The following is a 21,690-nucleotide window of genomic DNA, read 5'->3' as shown; positions in this document are numbered from 1 at the left end:
TGAATTTTCGGTTTAGGGACAACATATGCATAACTAAATAATAAGCTCACTAAGTAGGTCATTTGTTAGTGTTAATAAAGTATGTGTTAATGTTTTATTCTGACACGTACATAACAACTATTTAGCCAATTACTATTTTTCCCAGTAATACTCTTAATCATTGTTCATCTTAATCATATGGATGTTATTAGACATTGCCTTAACAATTAAATATATATGCATTCGTAAAGGCTTTATAAACAAGGCTTTATAAATAAATACCTGAAACCTGAATAAATCTCTTTTTTTTTAAACATTTTATAATTTTGAACAATTGTATAATTTATCAATGCAATATTATAGGCATATGATAAAAGTACTTTCTGTAAGCCTGATAGTTTTCTCTTTAAACTATTACATGCTAAGTTATAGTTTTACTTTAAAACAGTGCTGTTCCTTGTGTTTATACTGTCAACTGTAAAACTTCTTCTCTAAAATGAATCCTCACATTTTAGAATTTTAAGAGAATGATATTGTGTTGAATCACGAATTTAACAGCCAAGGCCTCTACAGTTTTTAAGAATATACACCATAATTCAGAAGGACCCAAACAAAACTCTAAATTTAGCTTCTAATAACAAAATAGCACATTGAATACCACTGAGTAACAAAGCACTTCTAAAGCCAAGAATTGAATTAATAAGTAGCAAAAGTTCGTAAAAGTTGACAAGAATTAACTTTGAAGAATTAAATGATTTACTCTTCTTCAATTTCCTTCTCTAAACAATCACAATCTGATCTGATTTGAAAGCGCTTTGCATTACTTTGTGTATGAGTTGTGCTATACAAATACATTTGCCTTGCCTTGCCTAGTGTTAACCAACCACATGGAAATCTTTCAGTGGTATTATTTTGATTTCTTTGTGGTGTCCCTGTCTTATTGTGATGAGGTGATTCTTCATATTTTCCTGAGAGGATCTGAATGGTAATGGCTGTTGTTTGGATTTATCCAGGGAGCTGTGAGTCGCACTGTGGTGGCAACTGCGGCTCTCACTGGGATGGGCGTTAATTGGCTGTGAACAAGGCAAACATGGAGGAGAGACTGAACTTCCGCCACACCACCATCTGTTCCTCTTGCCCTATAGGGGTAAAGGCTGGAGTGTGTACCCTAGATTTGTGTGTGTATGTGTGTGGGTGTGTGTATGGGGGATGGAGGGGTTTAGAAAGTGTGCCTGTCTGTCTGGATCTATGGTTAATGCCGAGTGCCCCGAGTGTCTTGCAGGTGGCAGGGGGTGGGGCATAATAATCAGCATAAACTCCAGGGACAGAAGGGCCATTTGGTGAGACAATAGCCGAGGAAGCCCCACTTCCACAGTCGCACGTGCTTCTATTAATTTACAGAGAGGATGGTCTTTGCCAGCCCCTAAGCTTCTGTCTCTCCTAAGGGGATGAATGGGTCCAGCATGTTGACTGTGGGGGGTATGGACTGTGTGGCTGATGGGGGTTGTGAAAATAACACCAGAGGAAAGGCCTGCTTGTAGTGTAACCATAACCTACAAGACAAATAAAAATGATTTGAGCTACTTCCCAAAATCAACCATGACCTTGACTGTGCCTTGTTTTAAATGTCTCCACCACAACACAGAGGCCTTCTCTCTCAGTAATGTAGCAACCATCTATAATGCAGATCTGTTTATCCACTATGAAAAACAACTTAGTCTAGATATGAGACACAAGTGGCCTACTGCTCTTGTGTATTTGGCAAACAGCAGAGAAATCCACTTACTTACCGTTACACCATTGGAATGGTTGCATGAAATTTGACTCCCAGGGCAGCAGCAGTAAATTCAGGCCCTGTCAGGAGAAAGTCTGGATGGAGGCCAAGCTCGTGGGCAGCCGCTTCGGACACCGAACCTTCTGCAGTCCCCCTCAGCTGGATGACTCCTTTGTTAGGCTCACAGTCCCTTCATAAATAGCCATCAAGATTTTCAGATTTGCTTCTGATTCCACAAATCCTCAGGCAGAGGAGGAGGTGGTGGTTTTGAAGGATATTTTGTTGGCTCAGCACTCTTTACAGCCTCAACATTCCCAAATCTAGGATTAACCAGTCTGTGTTAAACATTGGGAGATTTGGGACTGAGGTTTTGAACCAGTTCTGGAGACCTCATGTGCTCCTGGGTCCCAGTGAGAATGATGTCATCAGCATGGAGAAGTGGAAGAGACAAAGAAATCTTGTTGACTGAAGAGTGGTTGTTTTGTTAGCTTCGCTGCATGTGTGCCATTCAACAACAACAGAATCTTGCTCAGTTCAATGTCACAACAAAACAAGATCCTTAGCGACAGGAAATACTTACATTTAGAGCAGAAAACAGGGCTCTTTATGTCCACTTTGTGATAGTGTCCCCTTGTTGTGCTCAATAATATTCACAGTTGAGGATGACAGTTCTTGTAGAATGATGGTAATTATCAGGCATTAGTCTGTGCTTTGTCTCGGCATCAAAGCAGCTTTTTTGACAGGGGATTTTGAGGTCTCATCCCCCTCTCGTCTCCTCTGTCTCCTCCCTCAGTCCTCTAATCTTGCAGGGGTTATTCCTCCACAGTGCAGAGGCCCACGATGCGCTTCCCTCATAGGCCAGACAAAGTGAGGACAGCTCCATGCAGTCAAAAACAACAGTCCCGGAGATGTGGAGCTGGTATTCTGCTGGTCAATGTTTGTGTGTCAGTCACTGTGTATAACTAGGGAGGAGGGGGATCCTACTCTCCCTCTAACCATCTGCTCCTTCAATTGAGAAAAAAAAAACAGGAGACAAAGGCAGTGTGTTTGCATGAGTTTGTCTGCATGTCGAGCTCAGTCTCTCCCACCTCCAGCTGGCTTTGTCATGGCAGGCTTCCCTTCTTCCTTTTTCAGTCCATAATGGTGCTCAGGGAGAAAGCAGAAAGCCGTTTTTCCTTTCCTCCTCTCGTTCTGCTCTGCTCTGGGTTTGTAAACAGATCTGTGCTCATGTGACCAGCCGTTTTGCCTCGCAACTCTCCTCTCCCTCAGCCCTCCCTCGCTACTTCTGTCCTCCAATCTGTAGGCAGAAGGAGGGCAGAATGAGCCAGACACTGACGAATGGGGCGCCTGCAAGCATGTTGATGTGTATGTGCTGCTGTGTGAACACTCCTGCGCATGTATATGTGAGAGGGAGACAAGAGAGACAGAGCCGTGTGCATGACTGATGTCCTGACACCCAAAACAAAGCCATTCTGTGTAGTACAAGTCAGGGACCTTACAGGCCTTGTACTGCAGCTTGTCAGTTTGAAATGTACTCTACAAGGCCAAGACATCTTTATCACTGGAAAGGATGAGAGGACTAAATGTTGGACAGGTACACAAATAAAACAACTTTTGAAAAAAAACAAGGAAAATCTGAATCATAGGCAAAGCCTTTGATATACACCCCCACACCAGCAGGCCCTGCTGCCAAATCAGTGAGGCTGAGAGCAGCTGCTGGGCTCCTGGGCGAGCGAGAGACGGTCAAGGGGAGTGTTGCTCCACTAATCCCCAGAGGGAGGGAGAGGCTTCAATGGGATCCATGCCATTTCACCCCCACCCACCTCTGCCTTTGCTATCTGTAATGACATTACTGCTTAACAGAGCAACAGCTGGATTGAGTGCACAAGCACAAACAGATCGACTTTATTACACTGCGTGCAGAGATGAGTGCTTTCAAGTTCAGCTGATAGAGATACATGCTTATGTTGTCATTGTTGGCATGGGAAAATTGGGTTTCGGTGAGAGCACGCCCTCTTGTGAGCACACACTGGCAGCACAGACATGGACACAAAACCATTCCCTTTTCCATGATAAACATACTATCACAGTCCTTCAGTTTCTCAGCCCATAAAAGGCAATTGTGTAGAGTTTGCGAAGCCTTAACAAGCCTTAACATGTCAATAAAGACCAAAGGCAAAATCTAAATGTTGATCTTAGCTTATATGTAAATATTTCTTGCTGTGTGTCAACACATAGACAATCAATGTGATGTTGAACTATAATACAAATATTGATATTTCAGTCTTGTACTGCATATTTTGAAGTGTCCAACAGTATGTCAGATCCATAGACTATAAAAGATATATATGATCTATGGTCAGATCACCATCTAATCTCTGTTTTATGCTAATGTCATAGTGCAATAGCATATTTTGAGCTACGCTCAGAAATAAATGTTGCACATGAGTTCCATATGCTGTGTGTTATATCCCAACTTTACATACACTAAGTGTAAATAGTGTAAGCTCCACCTGCGATTGTCTGGCAAATAAAAGGCAGTCTCTTTGTCGTCTCTCAAACCTTGCTGTAATATACGGCCCATTCTTTCTTCTCCACATCAGGGGTGTGTCCATTCAAAAAGCCATTTGCTTCACCATTTACATAACCATTCAGTCGTCCATTGCTTTGAGCATCCACTTTGTCCTTTCGGAGAGCCAGCGCTGGTTTACTAGTATGCCAGTTCCATAAAACTTTATTCATATCTTCCTGAGCTCTGATACCCAGAAGTTTTTCTTCATCGTCGATGTTCTCTTCATTAACATCACCATCCCTCCCATACATGCGGTTGTGGTGGAAGGTGCGCATCTCTCCACTGATGCTTTCAAAATACTGGTGAATACAAACTTTTGCAAAACTCTTGGCATGCTCCTTACAGGTCTCGTCAAACATCTTTCGCTCAATGTCAACATAGTGGGACCAGTATTTAGTCTTGAGGAACGCTGCCTGGGTGAAACATGGTCGGATGCCCCGGATTAAGAAGGCAGTGAAGGTCATCATGAGCAGAAGCATCCACCCACAGGCCTGCAGAGGGGAAAAACAATGTTACATATTATCACTTTTAATGTTCCTACATAAAAGAGAAACATCAGAATTACTGTCAAAAGAAGATGACATTATGAACAAAACTTATGAGCCTATATCTTGGGCCCTGGTACAAAAATATGGAATTATGTAACAGTTTGTTGTTTTTCTAGTTTTGTCATGACATGCCTTGTTATAAGCAAAGCAAATGGCACTAAGATCTAGCCCAGGCATGCCTCAACTCAACTCCTGAATTTAATCTGTATGTGTTTCTAAGTTTGAATTTTAGGTCAGAGGCAATGTCGAAATGGCGAATTAAAGCAACACCAAAAATATAGTTACCTTATTTTGACTTCAAACCTTTAAGGTCCTATATTACGCAAAATTGACTTATGTGGGCTTCAGGTCATGTTATAATGTTGTTGCCTCATCACAAACATACCTAGAGTGGTGTTTTGTTTCATTGACACATGCTTGAGTGACCTTTTATTATTAGTCTCTCTACATCTCCAAATCTCAAAATGCTCCGTTCCACCTTATGATGTCATGAAGTTTTCAAGTTAAAGGCTAACTTTTACCTTTTGTTCAGTTGAGAAATTCCAAATCTGAAATCATCTGAATGATTCTAGTGAAGGTTTATGGAGTTTAAAAACACAGTGGAGCACTTTCTGTATTACCACATGACATCACAAGGTGGAACAGAGTATTTTCGGTTTAAGAGAAGAACTTGGCCCAAACATGCAAGATGGCCCAAACATGCAAGATTTGAGTGTTAAATATGTGAATGAAACAAACACAACTTTGGGTATAAAGTAAAGTAAAGTGTTTTAAATTAAAATACAAAATTATAACACTGATCAGAAAATAATGTAATATGGGCCCTTTAAGCTTTCATTAACTAATTCACATTAGGAGGATAGGATATATCGCTTTAGATAAGATAGCCGTTTTAGGCGAGAGCTGTGATCGTTTTATTTGTGTTTAGAATATAGATTGACCAAGCTCAAATTGCTAATTTCTCAACTGATGGCATGTGCTTTGCTCATGGTTAAACAGGCCTATTTATTTCCTTGAAATGATCGCGATTCGAGGAATAGAAGCAAATTGTTAAAAAGTTAAAAACATCTACACGTGGCTACCTGGGAAATGCACTTCATGTACCGTGTCGCCACCATTCTGATTTCTTTATGTTGCTCAAAATATACATCGTCATCACACGGGATTCTGGCCAGTAATTTGATCCGCTCCTCTTCGGACATCCCTTTGAACACACTGAAGTTCCCCAGTCTGTCGATATCGATGCTGGTACTAAACGCACAAAGGAAACTCCTGCCGTGCATAAGTGTGACGGAAAACCAGACCGCGGGCGCGATGAGAGACCGCTGGGTCATGGAGCAAAACATATAGCGCAGGATGGTGGGGTCCTTCCTCCGGCTGCCCACGGGCCTTCTCCACTCCTCCGCCAGCACAGACACATTATTGTTCATAACAAACCCCAGCAGAAAGAACCATAAGGGCGGCACGAACAGTAGCCCCATGCTATAGGCGTAGTTGTACTCGGGCATACAGGGGCAGCTGAACTCAAACACAGAGTACAGCTGAGCACTGGCCAGGGCCATGATACCGCAGATCCCGTTCATAAAGGACTCCTGGTTAGACTGCAGGAACTGGAACATCATCCGGAACTTATCCATTTTGAGAAGGTAAACTAATCTAAAAGAAAGTAGAAAGAAAGTAGAAAGCAGAAAGAAAAGTAGATAAGACATGGGTTGGGCAGAATCTGTAGGCCTAATCTGACATTTACGAAACTTAAAACTATGGGGTCAAGTTCAACTCCTTTACTATTTTCATGGTCCAATATTCATCTATCCAGATTTATTTCTTATCAACTTATTAACAAATCAAATACCTCAACATTTTCCCACAGATTCTAACATAACAGCATTAAAAAGTAATTTGCATTGCTGATCTCCAGGGGTCAGAAACAGAATTGATTTGCTTATAGGCAATGACTTTGAAAAGTTTTTAGTAAAATACCCATTGACCTAAATAAATAATAAATATACAAGAAGTACATTAATAAGTGAAACAAAAGTCTGTATATAGGCCAGCTGGATTGTTTTGTTACTCTATGCTATATATAAACCAACTAAACTGAATAACAAAAAAACTATTACATCATAAGTAACTAAAAAACTTACCTTTATGTTGATAAAGAAAATATTGAAGAAATTAAAATTTGATCATTTCTAATAAGATAATTTTATCAAGTCTGGAACCATTGCAGATCACTGTGGACTGGACTCCTGAGTCTCAAACTCTCTATGATGTTCAAAGCTGACCACATCATGTCAGCGGCCCCTCCCTTCACTGGCACCTGCGCAGTAACAAAAATACTATTATGGATACTTTTACTGACTTAAAACTTAAATCAAGCACAGTATCACATGTAGTTATTTTATTTAGGCCAGCTGTTATTGTTAAATATTGATTTTATTTTTGTTTGTGACTGTGAATATAGGGACCTGTGGTGTTTAATCTGAACATGCAAAACCACTCTGAAACCATTCAAATGTCTCTGGGCTGAAGATTTGTTTGATGGTGTTGTGTGAGAGGCGACTAGTAGATCCCTTTCAGGAAAATACTAAACAAATACCAAGTCTGCCATAATGTCTAACTACAAACTGCACAGGTTGAATGAGGCAAAGCTCGATAAACCAGTTAGAAGACCACGAGGAAAAAGGCAGGGGATCCTATCCTATTCATAGACCAGTAGACCACAATAACAATTTGATATAGTAAATACAGTGACAGGCCTATACAAATGACAAATAACAGATTCAAAATATTTATTATATTCTCAACCTGTAGTGTCAGCATAATCTCCAAATGTTAAAGGTACAAAAACAAGATTACTTATACTTCAATTACTAATCAAGAACAATTATTTATAGATATAGAAAGAAATATTATCACATCAACATTAAATATTATTGTACATATTGTGCAATAATAACATTTTGCTGAAAAAGGAGTAGGAAGCGGTGTAAACTTATAAACTACTACCTCTCGCATTCTAGATGTTGACAGCTGTAATTCGCCTCTGTACATTAAACTATGTACGTATGCAATCTGATGATTATTTTGTCTTTTAAGTGGTTAGAACTAGAGATGGAATAGCTGAAAACCAGTGTATTTTTGCTCCAAATGCTGTCACAGCTAATTAATAAACTTCCTCACCATTTAGAAAATAATGTTGAAAAACATGATTGAGTGATTGAGATATATTTGATATATTACTATTGCATTCGCAAACATTCTACCTTTACATAAACCCAATGAAAATGATCTGTAATGATTAACTGTCACAGTTGAATATATGCAGGAAATAGGTGACGACAGAAAACTTACAACTGCCTCTAAAAAAGGAAGAGCTCACAGAGTGTTGTGAGAGCAAGGTCGTACATCCTCCATTGCACCTACAACGTGTCCATTAGTAAATGCTAACTGTAGCAAAAAAAAAAAAAGATTCAACTTTTACCAGACAAACTGTATTTTAGGGTAAGTCAGATTCTCTGCTGATTTTCTTATAAATTAATAAATCTTGTTGGAGATAAAATTGTGACACTACTTTTAGAACCAGGAAGTGTTGCATACACCTTAAGCAATATCATATTTAGCATCATGCGCACAGATAAAATTTGTGTTTATTTAAAAATGTTTATTAGAAAAGATTCTTGTGACCTTTAAACCATGTTAGAATGTTGTTACCTCATCAAAAGCATACCTGGGGTTGCGTTTTGTTTTATTCATTCATGTCTGAGTAATCCTTGTGATGTCATGAAGCAGTAGTTAAACATGTTATGACAGTTACCTTCTGTAGCTTGTGTTTTAGACATGTGTGAATGAAACAAAACACATTATTATTACAGAAAATAGCACAGTTTAGGTCCCTTAAGTTTCAAGATGTATTATTGCTAACATTCAGTGATTTTACAGATCACAACAAAGATGCAAGATACTTTTCTCCAAGTATTCGTCGTTGCTCTGGGCCTCCTCATGTATCCGAGCAGTGACCACAATCATGATTTGGATGATGCCTTAACAGTTGGAATGCAAGACCGTGAGCAGTTACTGTCAATGGAAAAAGAGAAAATCAACCAGGAAATAGCTCAGAGTTTCCAAATGCCGAAAGAAGAAAAGAATACAGCAGAAATGTTAGAGATTAATGTGAAGAATGACAAAATGCAGAAACACCTGGATGATTCTGTCTTGCCACAAACAATGAAAACAAACAGTCAAATGGATGCTCAAACATGGCCTAACCAAGATAACAACTCAAAATTATTACCAAGTATGAAATCAGCTGACAAACAAAGTCACAGTAAAGAAAGTACATCTGAAACATCTGATATGGGCAAAGATTACATTTGGATTTTGTGGAAAACACTCTCAGTCATTTCATTCATCCATTTTGCCAGGAAATTCAGACAAAGAAATTCCCAAGTGAACTCAAAGGTAACAAAAACAATCTTCCTGGCAAATGCAGCTGAATATATGGCAGTATTAGATAGCACAACACTGCAGACTTTTTATTCTCAGTGTATACAACCGGGCTCCATTAAGAGGCACAGAGAAGAAGAGTTTTTGGATGGATTTGTGAGTGATCTACTAGAATCTATGAAGAACGTTTGTCTTGAAGTTGGCGGCATGTCAATTGGGACAGTGGATTTGGAAGATTTGCATAATGTTGTTGTTCCCCTCACTCCTCCTGAGTCATATATTTTTAAATGTTTGTACAATAACAAAGCAGATGATGCGTTGCTAGATATGCACATTTGTGGGCAGATAGAGGTCATGAAAAATGCACAAATTCAACTCTGCTGCCCATGTCAGGCTTCAGGTGCTGCAGATATAGTGTGCCTTCTTCATAATGGGAGTGACAAAATGAAGATAAGAAAAGTAACTGACTTTGATGAACGGTTTTGCAAAAGACGCTCAAACTATCTGTCAAAAGCAGAAGTGAGCAAGTGGTTCCATTGCACACTGAGACAAGCATGGTCACTTATTGCGTTCAAATATGAGTTTGAGGTCTGCATTGATAATAGTAACATCCCTGGAGCAGTCACAGTTAAGTTTAGAAGTGGAGAAAAAATAAGTTTCACCATTAGTCCAGTTATTAGATTTGACAGTCATTCCTATTTCTTCATCACAACTTGTTCTCTGAAAACCACGGACACTTCCTGGCCTCTATCTTTGTCCAAATATGAAGATACTTTTTTGCAACAGATCGCTAAAGTTTTGCCCCAAAACTCTTGCCATATGCAGACTCTAGAAATCACCCTTTTTCTACACAAGAAACAGACAATGCTAACAGGAAGGAGTGACATTAAGGATTTGCATTTCAAAACTGCTCTTATGCATCTGTTGTTGGCCAAGACGCCGAATGAGTGGAAACCTGCCTTTTTAGCAAATAGACTACAAGACCTATTGGACTTTATGATGTACAGCCTAAAAGCAAAACGGTTAAATCATATCCTGATAGGAAATCCTCAAGCTAAAAGAATGATCCAGCTCCCGATTTTTTGTGTGAAATCAAAACCTTTGAATCTCTTCTATCCTCTGGTGGTGCACAGGTGCATTTACCAAAATGCTAGGATGCATTTTGTGGAATTGCTAAAAAATGCCCAGATTTTGATAAATGACTACCTTGGTAAAAATAAATCAATCAGCAAGCCATAGCAAGACATTCAAATATGGATGTGACAAAAATGGTGTTTAACCATCAATTTTGTATACATCTGCCCCCTAGAGGAACAACTCATTTCTACATTAACTCAGATTGGTTAAGCAACACTGCATACATTTTTTGTGTGTGACTAAAACAAAAATGCATGCTTTTATTAAAAAAAATAAAAATTAAATAAATAAAATGCATGTAGTTGGGCTTTATACATTCATACAAAGAATTTAACCCTCCTGTTGTCCTCGGGTCAAAATGACCCGCTACCACGTTAAAAACTAACAAAAAATCATCTTAACGATAATTTTTTAACTTGAAATTTTATGACTTTTCCTAGATTGACCCAAACTTTAGGAAAAGTGAATTGTTGCCTTTATTCACATTATCATGTATGCTGTACAAAAAAATGTACAAAGGTCGTCTTCGGGTCAAAATGACCCAACAGTGAAATTCAGTTAAAATCACAGTCACAGAGTTATCTACACACCACAGAATGAGAATGTTCTGTTAGTTCTGTTTCAGATCAATCAGTAGCAGATGTAAACAAGACAAGACAGGTGGCCTTGGTAAATGGTCACATTTTTCTACATCGCTTTCCACCTTTATGGCACTCAAAACGCTTTACAACAAGGAACCACTCACACATTCACACACTAGTGCACACAGACACTGTGGGCAAGGTGGGTTAAGTGTCTTGCCCAAGGACACAATGACAGCATTCATCTGTGGGAGCTGGAATCACATCAGCCAACCTGTGGGTCAGTGGGTCTGACCGCTTAACCTATTATGTTTATGTCGAGAGCTGGATTCGAACCACCAACCAGTGGGCGAATGCTCTGCCAACTGAACTACTGCCGCCCTAGTGGACAGTGCCTTTGATCTGTGGATTTCCAGAAGTTATAAAGGTGCTGCAGATGACATTACCCCAAATTCTCTTTGTGTTGAATCCATGATGTCCAAACGGCTCTAGAGCTGATTTTTCCAGATACCCAGCAAGACAACTCTGATTCAGACCAGAGGAGGCCCAGAGAGGAACCAGTGGATGCAAGTTGTGCTTGATGTGACAGAGGGACTGAGGGGTCACAATGTGACATGTGACAATTTCTTCACCTTTTATGACAGCAGCTCCTGAAGAGGAAGATCACCATGGTTGGCACAGTTTGAAAGAACAAACCTGAGCTCCCACCTGCACTGCTTGCAACAAAGGAGAGACAGGTCTTCTCATCAACATTTGCCTTCACGCTCACCACCACCCTAGTTTCCTACATCCCAAAGAAAAATAAGAATGTAGTACTTCTGAGCACACTGCACACAGACACTGGCATAGCACTATGATCACAAGGACAGGAAGCCATCCATCATCCTAGACTACAACTGTAACAAAGGAGGTGTGGACAACCTGAATAAGGTGACTGGAACATACAGCTGCAGAAGGATGACTGCCCACTGGCCCCGGTCATCTTCCACAACATCATTGATGATTCCTCCTACAATGCCTTTGTGATTTGGAGAGAGATCAACCCAACCTGGATGCCTCATGAGCAGAACAAGAGGAGGGTGTTCCTGGAGCAGCTAGGAAAGGCATTTGTAACTCCACTCATTGAAAGAAGGAAGCATGTCCCCTGCACAGAAGCCTCTGCAGCAGTTGTCAAAGCTATACAGAGTGCAGGAACTCCTGATCAACCTGAGGATCCAGCTGCCACAGCCGCTGCCCCAGCTGGGGCAAGTAAGAGTAAGAGATGTCAGTTCTGCCTGCCAAAGAAGGACTGTAAAACACATACTGTGTGCTGTAGGTGTAAGAAATATATCTGCAAGAGCTGTGCATTTGCGTACTGCTCTACATGTGCTAATTAGTTGAATGAGTTATTGTTTTTTTTGGATTGTATATTTTCTTACATTGTTCACTGGCAAAAAAAACAAACAAAAAAACCCCCCTGAAGAATCTTATTCATTGGGATGAATAAAAACGCATTCAAAATTCCTTTTTGCACATTTCTTTTGTTTCTAAAGCTATAGAAATGCAGGTGAAAAGGGAAAACTCAAGTATTCACACATTTTGTGGTGAATGTTTCTTCAAGCTAAATAAAATTTGGTGTTTAAAATTCAATTAAACTGCTTATATTGGGGATTTAGTGAAGACGGGTCATTTTGACCCAGACATGGGGTGTATACAGAATATGAGGACAACAGGAGGGTTAAACAAGAGCACTCTTTTCATTGCCTGCATACTTAATGTAAATCTGTGTAAAAAGATGTGAATTAAAGTCATTACTAAAACTCAACCACTTCTGTGTTTGTAGCATCCAGTCGAACTGAGAAGGCCAGAACTGATGGTCAAATGACTTTTAATCTTTCCTTGCCGTGTCATAGAACCAACGTAAGAGCTAGAGAAGAACAAAATAACAGCAATTACCATACGATTACAGCATCACTAGCTCATTACATTGCTTAACCGTTATCCATGTTTAACATTAATTTGATACAAGTGACAAGAAGTTCAAATATACATTAACAAGTCAAACAAACCTTGTTCCCCTGTCGACTGTAGCCATCTTTACTTTGTTTTATATAACTTTTCTCCGTTGTTTTGATTTTCACTATTAACGTTGCCGTGTTTACTGTGCGTCGTTTCTTTATAACAAGCTAACGTTTTTTCCTTCACTTCCGTTCACCCCGGAAGTCATCAAAATAAAAGCGCAACCTTACAATTAAATGCCATAAATAGCGTGTTAATGTATATAAGAGCTAACTTGACCTTTACAGTGTTTGATGGGTAAACTTAAGACAAGAAACCAGTGAAGGTGTTTTAATTTACTAAAACATTTAATAGTTATCTGACAGATTCTATTAATCTGGGGTCATTTCCTCATAATCAAAACCAAAGTTAGCGCCAAGTGTTTTCATCTTCAGATCATCCTCCAAGTCCACTTCCCAGGGCTGGCTGGTGACTATATTCCTGAAGGCTGATAGAATATGGAAATCAGTTGGGTTAAAGATGTCAACCTCTTTGATGTATATAAAAACATGAGATTTTACCTCTGGGCTGCTGTGCTGGTGAGCAGGATGAGTCACAGCAAGAGCACAAAGAGTCATATCCATATAACTCCTTCCACCTAATAAGCAAGGACACATTTACTTTGTACAGTGTGAAGGTTTTATGCGTAACCAAAATAGAGTAAACTCACGTTTTGGTGCCTGCGTCATAATTGCAAGCCTTAAGACCTTGAGTTGGAGGATGTTTTCCCACAGAGACATCACAGTGCATGTAGAGTTGCTACAAAAGAAAGATTTAAGTTAAAAAAACAAAACACAAAAAAAATCTCGGCAAATATTTATAGGCCTACATTTACCTTTGTGCTTGAACTAGATGCCAGTTCCTTTAAAATTACAGCATTTATTGTGAACCTCTGAGTTAGCTTTGATAACCCACCAAGGAACCGTGACTCTGCAGACTCTTTACCATCCACCATGCAACTGTAATAAAAAAAAAAAAAAAATGCATATGATGTCTTTGAAATGAAGCAACGTTGTATTGCAAACACTTACCCATAATTATCAATGACTGTGTAGTTAGTACTTGAGGAAAGAACTAGAGAGGGTGTTATAAAGCACTTGTTGATATACATCCTGTCATCTGCAGAGGTTGGTGCCCCATCAGGTTGTTTAGCCTCAAAGAACATTGGTTCTCCCATAACAAAGGGTCTGGTCATCTCATTACCAGATTCTAAAAAAGTCGACAGTTAAAACAAATTGAGAATGGAAGCTAGAAGGAATGCACGTTACATTATGCAAATACATGGATACATTTTGTTGTTTTTTAGTCATAGCTAAAAGCACATAACTGGTAACATATCCATTAAAACAGTAATACTTGCCATCTTGAAGTATGAGTAAAACAGGACATTTTCGTCTAAGAGATTTAAATAATGTTCCTCCCAAAAGCTTGGGGCGTATGCCAACCTTGTAGGAGTGATGAAACCTGCAATACAGTGTTAGATCTGGTACAGATAATTTGCAAAGACCAAGGCCACTTACCTCTGATAGTTGCACTGAATAGATACATCAAAAGGCATCTCTCTTAAAACCAATGTGGTTGGCTTGTAGTGAATAACATTTTTTACAATCACATGATCTACACTGCTCTAGAAAACAAGCATACTCAGACCAGACTTAACTGGTATGACAAATCTTGTAAGACAAAAAAACAAACCTGTTTCTTGAAATCACAGCCTGATGTCAGCAAGTACAGAAAATAATAATGGCTTGTGGTGCCTTGGTTGACAGGACAAGTGCCCAGTTTTAAATAACTGTATGCGTCCAAAGTCTTAAAGATATCTCTTCTAACTCTCACATATATTCTATCAATGTGGCACAGGATTTCAACTACCTTAGGTTGCGTAGACACTGTGGGAGCCACAGTAGTGGGGAACAGTAAACTCTTGACGGAATATGGCAGTGGCCTTGTACCTCTTTCAGGCTTGAAAAGAGCTTTCTGATCTGTAACTGAGGACACTACAACAAAGTCTGGAAGCATTCTAAATTCAGAATTAGAAGACTGAGGAGATATCCCACTTCTGAAAACTTTTAGTAAAGGCTCAGATGATACTTTCCTCGTCATTTTTGACATATTGTCCCATTCTAATTCTGGATTCTTAATAAATTCCCCATCACTACAGACAAAACAACTAATTATTACTAAAAATCTACCTAGACAGAACCACATTTTCAGAACCTGCAGGCCTATAAACTTGTATCTAATAATCCTATGCTCTAAGTGACTGAGCTTTTAGTGAATTTGAAGCACGAGTTTCACAGCTGTTGCAAATACTAATCAACCAATCCGAGAAGACGTTAGAAGTAGATCATGACTGGATAAATAGAGTTTTATTAAATAAATAAATAAGTTAAATAAATAAATAAGTTTTTTTTTCAACTATGCACTGATGTTTATTATTACATATGGTTTTAGTCTGAAAAAGTTAAAATATATTTTAAAAGCAGATCTATATTTTAATTGTTATTTTTCCCGGAAGTTACGTAGATCATGGTGCCAAAACCAGGAAGTACCACCACACATCGCGATACGAGCGGTTTTGGATGCCCTCGACTAATGGTTTTCTTATGAATTTATTTAGATTAATACTTTGCGAGGTTTCTAGCTGATATATTACTTATACTATATAGTGCTGGTTATTATATTTGATCATAGTGACATCATTACAAATCGTGATGTGTGTATACAGTCTACCGTTAGCTAGCTAGCATGCTAGTAGCTACTGGAGGTTTTGATTATTTATGTGATGAAAATACAGTGGACTTCGTTGTCTCAGTATATAACTAATCAGTGCAAGCTACTGAATTTTAAATAAAGATTTAACGGGAGTTATTGGTGCACAATAAGTTTATTAGTTGGAATCTGTTAACTAAACGACTAGTGTGTTGCCAGCCTCACCCAATTAAAACATTAGAGATTTTTTTAATTTTTATTTTTTTTGCAAAGTTTGAAGTCAATATTGAGCTATCAGCTCTCAGAAAATAGGATCCAATGCGTGGGATGATGGGGACTCAAAGTAGTCCTGTCAAGAGCTACGATTATCTCTTGAAGTTTTTACTAGTAGGAGACAGCGATGTTGGCAAAGGTGAAATCCTGGAAAGTTTACAAGATGGATCAGTTGAATCACCATACGCATACAGCAGCGGTATGTACATTTTAATCACTAGATTTTACCAGATGTTTACAAAAAAAAAAAAAAGACGCTCAATCGTTATGTCGTGATTCCCAGGTATAGATTACAAAACTACAACCATCCTGCTAGATGGAAGACGAGTCAAATTAGAGCTATGGTGAGTATTTATCTAAGCCTAATGTTGTTTGCCAATAAGACTTCATCAAAAACAATCATGCAATTTTCTTTACAGGGATACATCGGGACAAGGACGATTCTGCACCATTTTTAGATCTTACTCTCGTGGGGCGCAAGTGAGTTGAATTGGTTCTTATTATTATCAATATATGGCCCAATATATATTTGCAGAGTTAAATAACTTAACAACATTTTATTGCTGCATTTATGTGATGAACTATGAACATCTAACTTTTGGAAGTTGGATAATTACATTATTATCATTATCTCTGAGTTTCCCAATGAGAATGAATGCAGCTTATGACCGGTAGAACTGGGATGTGATTGGAAAACCATGTCACCGATGTAAATGCTGAAGTTCAACATTTGTGTTTTTTTTGTTTTGGATAATTCTCATGAAAAAATTCCATCTCACTGATGATCATGATCTCATTCTATATATGAATGAAAATTCTTTTTTCAATGTAGGGAATTCTGCTTGTGTATGACATCACCAACGGATGGTCTTTTGATGGCATTGATCGGTGGATTAGGGAAATTGATGAAGTAAGAAAGTGTCTACTGCTTAAACAATTAAAATAGGGTTCATGTTTAATCATTATCCTAAGTTTGGTTATTTCTGTTTTATCCGTCAGCATGCCCCTGGTGTACCAAGGATTCTTGTAGGTAACCGCCTTCATCTGGCTTTCAAACGCCAGGTTCCAACAGAGCAGGCACGTGCCTATGCCGAAAAGAACAGTATGACCTTTTTTGAGGTTAGTCCTCTGTGTAATTTCAACGTCATCGAGTCCTTCACAGAACTTTCACGGATAGTGCTTATGAGGCATGGGATGGAGAAATTCTGGAGACCTAACAGAGGTGAGCATGTTATTCCAATCACTATTGTTACTGTTGTCAACAAAAAAAAAACTGAGTGTAGTTGCATGGCAGCTGGTGAGGTACCAAGTCTAAAATGCTGAGTGAAATAAAAATGTTTGAGTTCTTGGATGGCTGATAAGAGGGTGTACATTGTCCATAGAGCTCCTTTGGTTGTTGTCACACTATCCTGGCATGCACCATGTAGTGGTAGTGGCGGAGAATTCCCATAGACACTAACCATGTTGGCCATAATTAACAAACTTTATTGGAGTTTCAGAGATTGTACATCATTATTGCATCCCGGGATGTTCACATTATCCATGGTAGAAGAAAGCCTGAGTCTTTTATAGCATTTAGAAAGCTCCAGATTGAAGATTTCTGCGCTCATGAAGCTGTAAATTAATAAAACTATAAATGTATTTTTGCATAGCTTTTTTCTATTTGTTTTCATTCTAATGATTCAAACATTGGCTCATAATGTTTAAAAAAAATCATAAGTTTGTATATAGTGATTAGCATTATAATAATAATGTAAAGAGTAGTTTTAAGAGAAACAATCCCAAATACATTTTGCTAAACGGTGTCCATTTGCGTTAATTGATTAATTAAAAATGTTGATTGTAGAAAATAAAATCACAAACTAAATGTTTTTTGTGTGTTTTATTACATTGGTATGAGTGACATGAACTAGACTGAGAAATGTATTCATAATTCAAAACTAAATATTTCATCTTTTGATTTATCTTTATTTACATGCTTATTGATATCTCTCACTGTGCATTCTTGTTAAATATTGTCTAACAATTTGACTGCTTTGTTAGACAAATACACTCAAAGTTTTTTGTGCTTGGCTAATTGTTTTTTTGTTATCTTCATCTTTTGCAGTTTTCAGCCTTCAAGATCTATGCTGCCGCTCTATTGTGTCATGTACACCAGTACACCTCATAGACAAGCTGCCTCTCCCTGTAGCTATTAAATCCCACCTGAAGTCTTTCTCAATGGCCAATGGCATGAATGCAGTCATGATGCATGGACGCTCTTACTCTGTGGCCAACAGCGCAGCATCAGGGGGCAATTCAAGCAAAGGCAACAGTTTAAAACGCTCAAAGTCTTTCAGGCCTCCACAGAGTCCACCAAAGAACTCTTCTTCATCATCCAAGGGAAACTGCAAGATTTCATAGGCCAACACACATACATAGTTGTCTTCATTTGGCCTGTATTAACAGCATTATTGCTGTTGCTCTTAAAAGGCCACAAGGCTAGAGTCAGACACGTTACTAGCTACGTATAAGATGGTTTCAAAGACTTGAACTGAATTGGACAATTTTCAGCTCGCTAGTGCCATCTTGTGGATACTTTTTACTAGTCTCTATACAGAGGTGCCTTGCGATCAAGTCTTGAATCTCGAATGGATTAATTTGTATGATAACACTACATGAAAGGACTAGCTAGCATTTTGGGTGACTTTTTGTTGTGTATATATGTATGTGTTGGTGGAATGTATTTTGTGTATCTTGAGTGTTATGGGAAATGTTTACTTTTAGTCAGGAATTCAAAGTCACAACAGAATTGAAATTGTTTCTTTTTCACTCAACAGGAATCAATATAGATGTCATGTGATGCATTCCAGTGTAAAGTATCCTGCTGAAAACCTAATATTCCATACAATCACAAATCTTTTAACCCTCTACAGACTTTGTATACCTCATTAGTTAGTGCAGCATTTACTATCATCTTTATGTGACAATACCATCTGTTTAACAGGTGCTTTCCTATTGATTTTGGGAACTGAGGTGTCATGCCTTCAGAAACATGCTTGCATACAATTAATTTTTGGTTAACTCGGTAGAGGGATGATGTCTAGTTTTACAATTATGTTTTTTAAAGATATGTACATTTTGTATTTATGAATGTATACTTTATACTGGTATGTGACCTGTGGTTATACATAGGATTAAAGTAAGGTTAAGGAAGTCAACTGCTACTCCACCATTAAGTGTTGCTTCTTTTTCAAAACATTCCATGTTTTTAATGCTGCTTCTTTTCCACAATATTCAAAAACGGAAATAACTGTTAAAGCAAATTGCACCCTTGATTAACTGTCTCTGTTGGCTTGATAGTTATAGCTGTAGGGAGCTGTCGACATCAAATATTACTGCTGACAAAACAGACAAGAGGGGACAACTGTCTTAATTTTCAGTTTAAATTGCCTTACGAAAGGCTCGAAATAAAGAGAGAAACTTGTCCTCGTTGTTCAGATTGTTATCTTATTAAAACTTCTATCAAGGTCACCGTGGGAATTGTCGAAGAGCTTTGTTCTCTTTGTCCGGTCCGATGCTGGTTTGCAGTTAACGCAAGTGGGGGTTGAATTGATTAGTTTCTCGGTATTGGCCACTTTTGGAAACCCGGGCGCTGCAGCAACACATGAATGCCACACGGTCAAAAGTCACTTAAAGGTTGTGGGGTCACCTCCAATGAAAAGATGAGGGAGCCGATTCTCATCGCCTCAGAGCGGCGTCGGGACAATGAAGAGTTGCACACTATTGAAAATGTGGTACTTTATGTGTTCCCACCTGACCGTGGCATCTCTGAGCTACGTGTGAATGAGGGACGGTGGTAAAGAAAGCGACGTCTAGACAAGAAGGGCGTAAACAACATTTTGTAAGACATGCTACGGCACGCCCCATGTTTGACTTTTTATGTTTTTACGCTCTTAGAGACTGGACAGTTTCGCGTACTTGAAGAAATCTAGAAATTCTGTATCATTAGGAGAGAAGGGCCCCCCAAAATAGTGTCCTATTCTTGAGAGAAAGAAAAGTACTTCAAGACCCCTTTAAACTGTATCTCTGTATAGTCTGGGTATCAGTGTATCTCACCGGAATGCTGGACTCGTGATGAGCGCAGTTGGCGCACGACTTCTTTTGATGTTTTTACTATGTTTGTCCAGTTGCTTAGAGCACGGTGCCGCTTCATAAAAGTTTCAGACTCTGGACGATCATGGGGGTGGTCAGGGGGCTGCCCTTTTTGCTTTCATTCAAGCTCTGAAAGGCTGGTGTTGCGACCCTCACTCTCATTGTGGAGTTTCACTCCTGTGTGCTGCTGACCGGAGCTAGAAACCCGTTTTGGAGAAGACACAATAGCCTAATTATGAAACTCATATGCGTTTTTATAAAGAATTCTGTTTCCGAACGAACAACGCAAGACCTTGTCTGGGTGAATATTTTACTCTGCGCAATTTAACCATTACGCACATATTGGGCTCTATAATCCAGATCTGTTATTTATTTTCATTATTATTATTACTATTTTGCCCAGAATTGAGTTATGGATTTCATAAGACGGCGTTTTTTTCAAGAAAGCAACGATGAAAAAAACTAACAAACAAACGAAAACGGAAAAACATCAAGAGGCCTTTCAACATGTAAGCACGCCAAACTCGAAGAAAAAAATAGGATGGATGCGGAGGTGTTTTCTTATTATTTTGATTTTAAAATTCCCGGGTTTAGGGAGTGGAGAGATGACAGATTACAAAATTGCCCACGAAGGACTTTGTCCAAACAAACTGAATTCCAATCTGTGGGTTGATGCGCAAAGCACCTGCGAAAGGGAATGCAACGTGGACGAGGTAAGACACTTTTCATTTTAAATATTTTTTTTAGGTTTTACGCTGTGTCTAATCTAAAATACACTTTTGCATCTTGTACAGGACTGTGCCGACTTTGAAAAATGTTGCACCAACGTGTGTGGTCTAAACAGCTGTGTGGCCGCACGGTTTTCTGACGGAACCCCAGCTCAACCTGGAGGGCAGAGTGCAGGAAATACAAGTGAAAGTAACTCCACTGCAACCTGTGATGGCTTCATCTGCAGCCAGCAGGGCGCCACCTGTGATATCTGGGAAGGTCAACCCATCTGCAAGTGTCGGGACCGCTGTGAAAAGGAGCCCAACTTTACTTGTGCCTCTGATGGTCTCACTTATTTCAACCGCTGCTACATGGATGCAGAGGCTTGCATACGCGGAGTCACACTGACAGTGGTTGCCTGTCGTTTTTATCTCGCTGGACCTCATACCAGTCCATTACCCCAGGACACAACAGCGCATCCTACCCCGGCCTCATCCCAAGAGAACCCCATGCCCCCCACACTCTACTCCAATCCTCACCATCAGTCCATTTATGTGGGAGGCACAGTCAACTTCCACTGTGATGTTGTAGGCATCCCCAGGCCTGATGTGACATGGGAGAAGCAGAGTGAGCGGAGAGAGCGACTGGTCATGAGGCCAGACCAAATGTATGGGAATGTGGTCATCACGAACATTGGACAGCTTGTTGTTTACAATGCTCAGGTTTGGGATACAGGTATTTACACCTGTATTGCAAGGAATTCTGCAGGAGTGCTTCATGCAGACTATC

At 39.2% G+C, this 21,690-nt stretch overlaps 5 protein-coding genes across 6 annotated transcripts; 3 read left to right on the top strand and 2 right to left on the bottom strand.

The window, feature by feature from the left end:
• Nucleotides 1-3,629: 3,629 nt before the first annotated feature.
• On the bottom strand, nt 3,630-8,826 carry LOC110175738 (calcium homeostasis modulator protein 1). 2 transcript variants are annotated; one of them, XM_055161111.1, is made up of 3 exons: nt 7,018-8,826; nt 5,956-6,529; nt 3,630-4,816 (listed from the first exon to the last, which is right to left on the bottom strand). In XM_055161111.1, the coding sequence occupies exons 2-3, from the start codon at nt 6,508-6,510 to the stop codon at nt 4,310-4,312; spliced, it is 1,062 nt and encodes a 353-aa protein (XP_055017086.1). In that variant the 5' UTR covers nt 6,511-6,529; nt 7,018-8,826; the 3' UTR covers nt 3,630-4,309. The 2 variants fall into 2 exon arrangements, with proteins under 2 accessions (XP_055017086.1, XP_020797606.1); XM_020941947.2 differs by having other exon boundaries at nt 5,956-8,826.
• Nucleotide 8,827: 1 nt separating this feature from the next.
• On the top strand, nt 8,828-12,540 carry LOC110175734 (inositol 1,4,5-trisphosphate receptor-interacting protein-like). The gene has a single exon (XM_020941944.2). It carries the CDS (start codon nt 8,828-8,830, stop codon nt 10,556-10,558), a length of 1,731 nt encoding a protein of 576 aa, XP_020797603.1. The 3' UTR covers nt 10,559-12,540.
• Nucleotides 12,541-13,349: 809 nt separating this feature from the next.
• LOC110175680 (zona pellucida sperm-binding protein 3-like) lies at nt 13,350-15,399 on the bottom strand. The gene is made up of 8 exons (XM_020941883.2): nt 14,770-15,399; nt 14,595-14,701; nt 14,435-14,538; nt 14,106-14,283; nt 13,910-14,033; nt 13,745-13,833; nt 13,596-13,672; nt 13,350-13,522 (listed from the first exon to the last, which is right to left on the bottom strand). Exons 1-8 carry the CDS (start codon nt 15,280-15,282, stop codon nt 13,407-13,409), a joined length of 1,308 nt encoding a protein of 435 aa, XP_020797542.2. The 5' UTR covers nt 15,283-15,399; the 3' UTR covers nt 13,350-13,406.
• A 141-nt stretch (nt 15,400-15,540) lies between these two features.
• LOC110175739 (ras-related protein Rab-40C-like) lies at nt 15,541-19,259 on the top strand. Its single transcript, XM_020941948.2, has 6 exons — nt 15,541-16,258; nt 16,343-16,403; nt 16,479-16,539; nt 16,892-16,969; nt 17,059-17,281; nt 18,167-19,259. The coding sequence occupies exons 1-6, from the start codon at nt 16,105-16,107 to the stop codon at nt 18,460-18,462; spliced, it is 873 nt and encodes a 290-aa protein (XP_020797607.1). The 5' UTR covers nt 15,541-16,104; the 3' UTR covers nt 18,463-19,259.
• A 358-nt stretch (nt 19,260-19,617) lies between these two features.
• Nucleotides 19,618-21,686, top strand: LOC110175681 (WAP, Kazal, immunoglobulin, Kunitz and NTR domain-containing protein; the record flags this gene model as incomplete). The annotated part of the gene is made up of 4 exons (XM_055161110.1): nt 19,618-20,494; nt 20,597-20,702; nt 20,788-20,906; nt 20,988-21,686. Coding segments are annotated over exons 3-4 (807 nt in total), but the record flags the coding sequence as incomplete, so codon positions are not given.
• Nucleotides 21,687-21,690: the final 4 nt, after the last annotated feature.

Source organism: Boleophthalmus pectinirostris, unplaced genomic scaffold (assembly GCF_026225935.1).
Source record: "Boleophthalmus pectinirostris isolate CB_2022bp ecotype Guang Dong unplaced genomic scaffold, ASM2622593v1 HiC_scaffold_340, whole genome shotgun sequence".
Classification (NCBI taxonomy): domain Eukaryota; kingdom Metazoa; phylum Chordata; class Actinopteri; order Gobiiformes; family Gobiidae; genus Boleophthalmus; species Boleophthalmus pectinirostris.
Note: the sequence above shows the minus strand (reverse complement) of the source record. Positions and strands in the feature narration are given on the sequence as shown.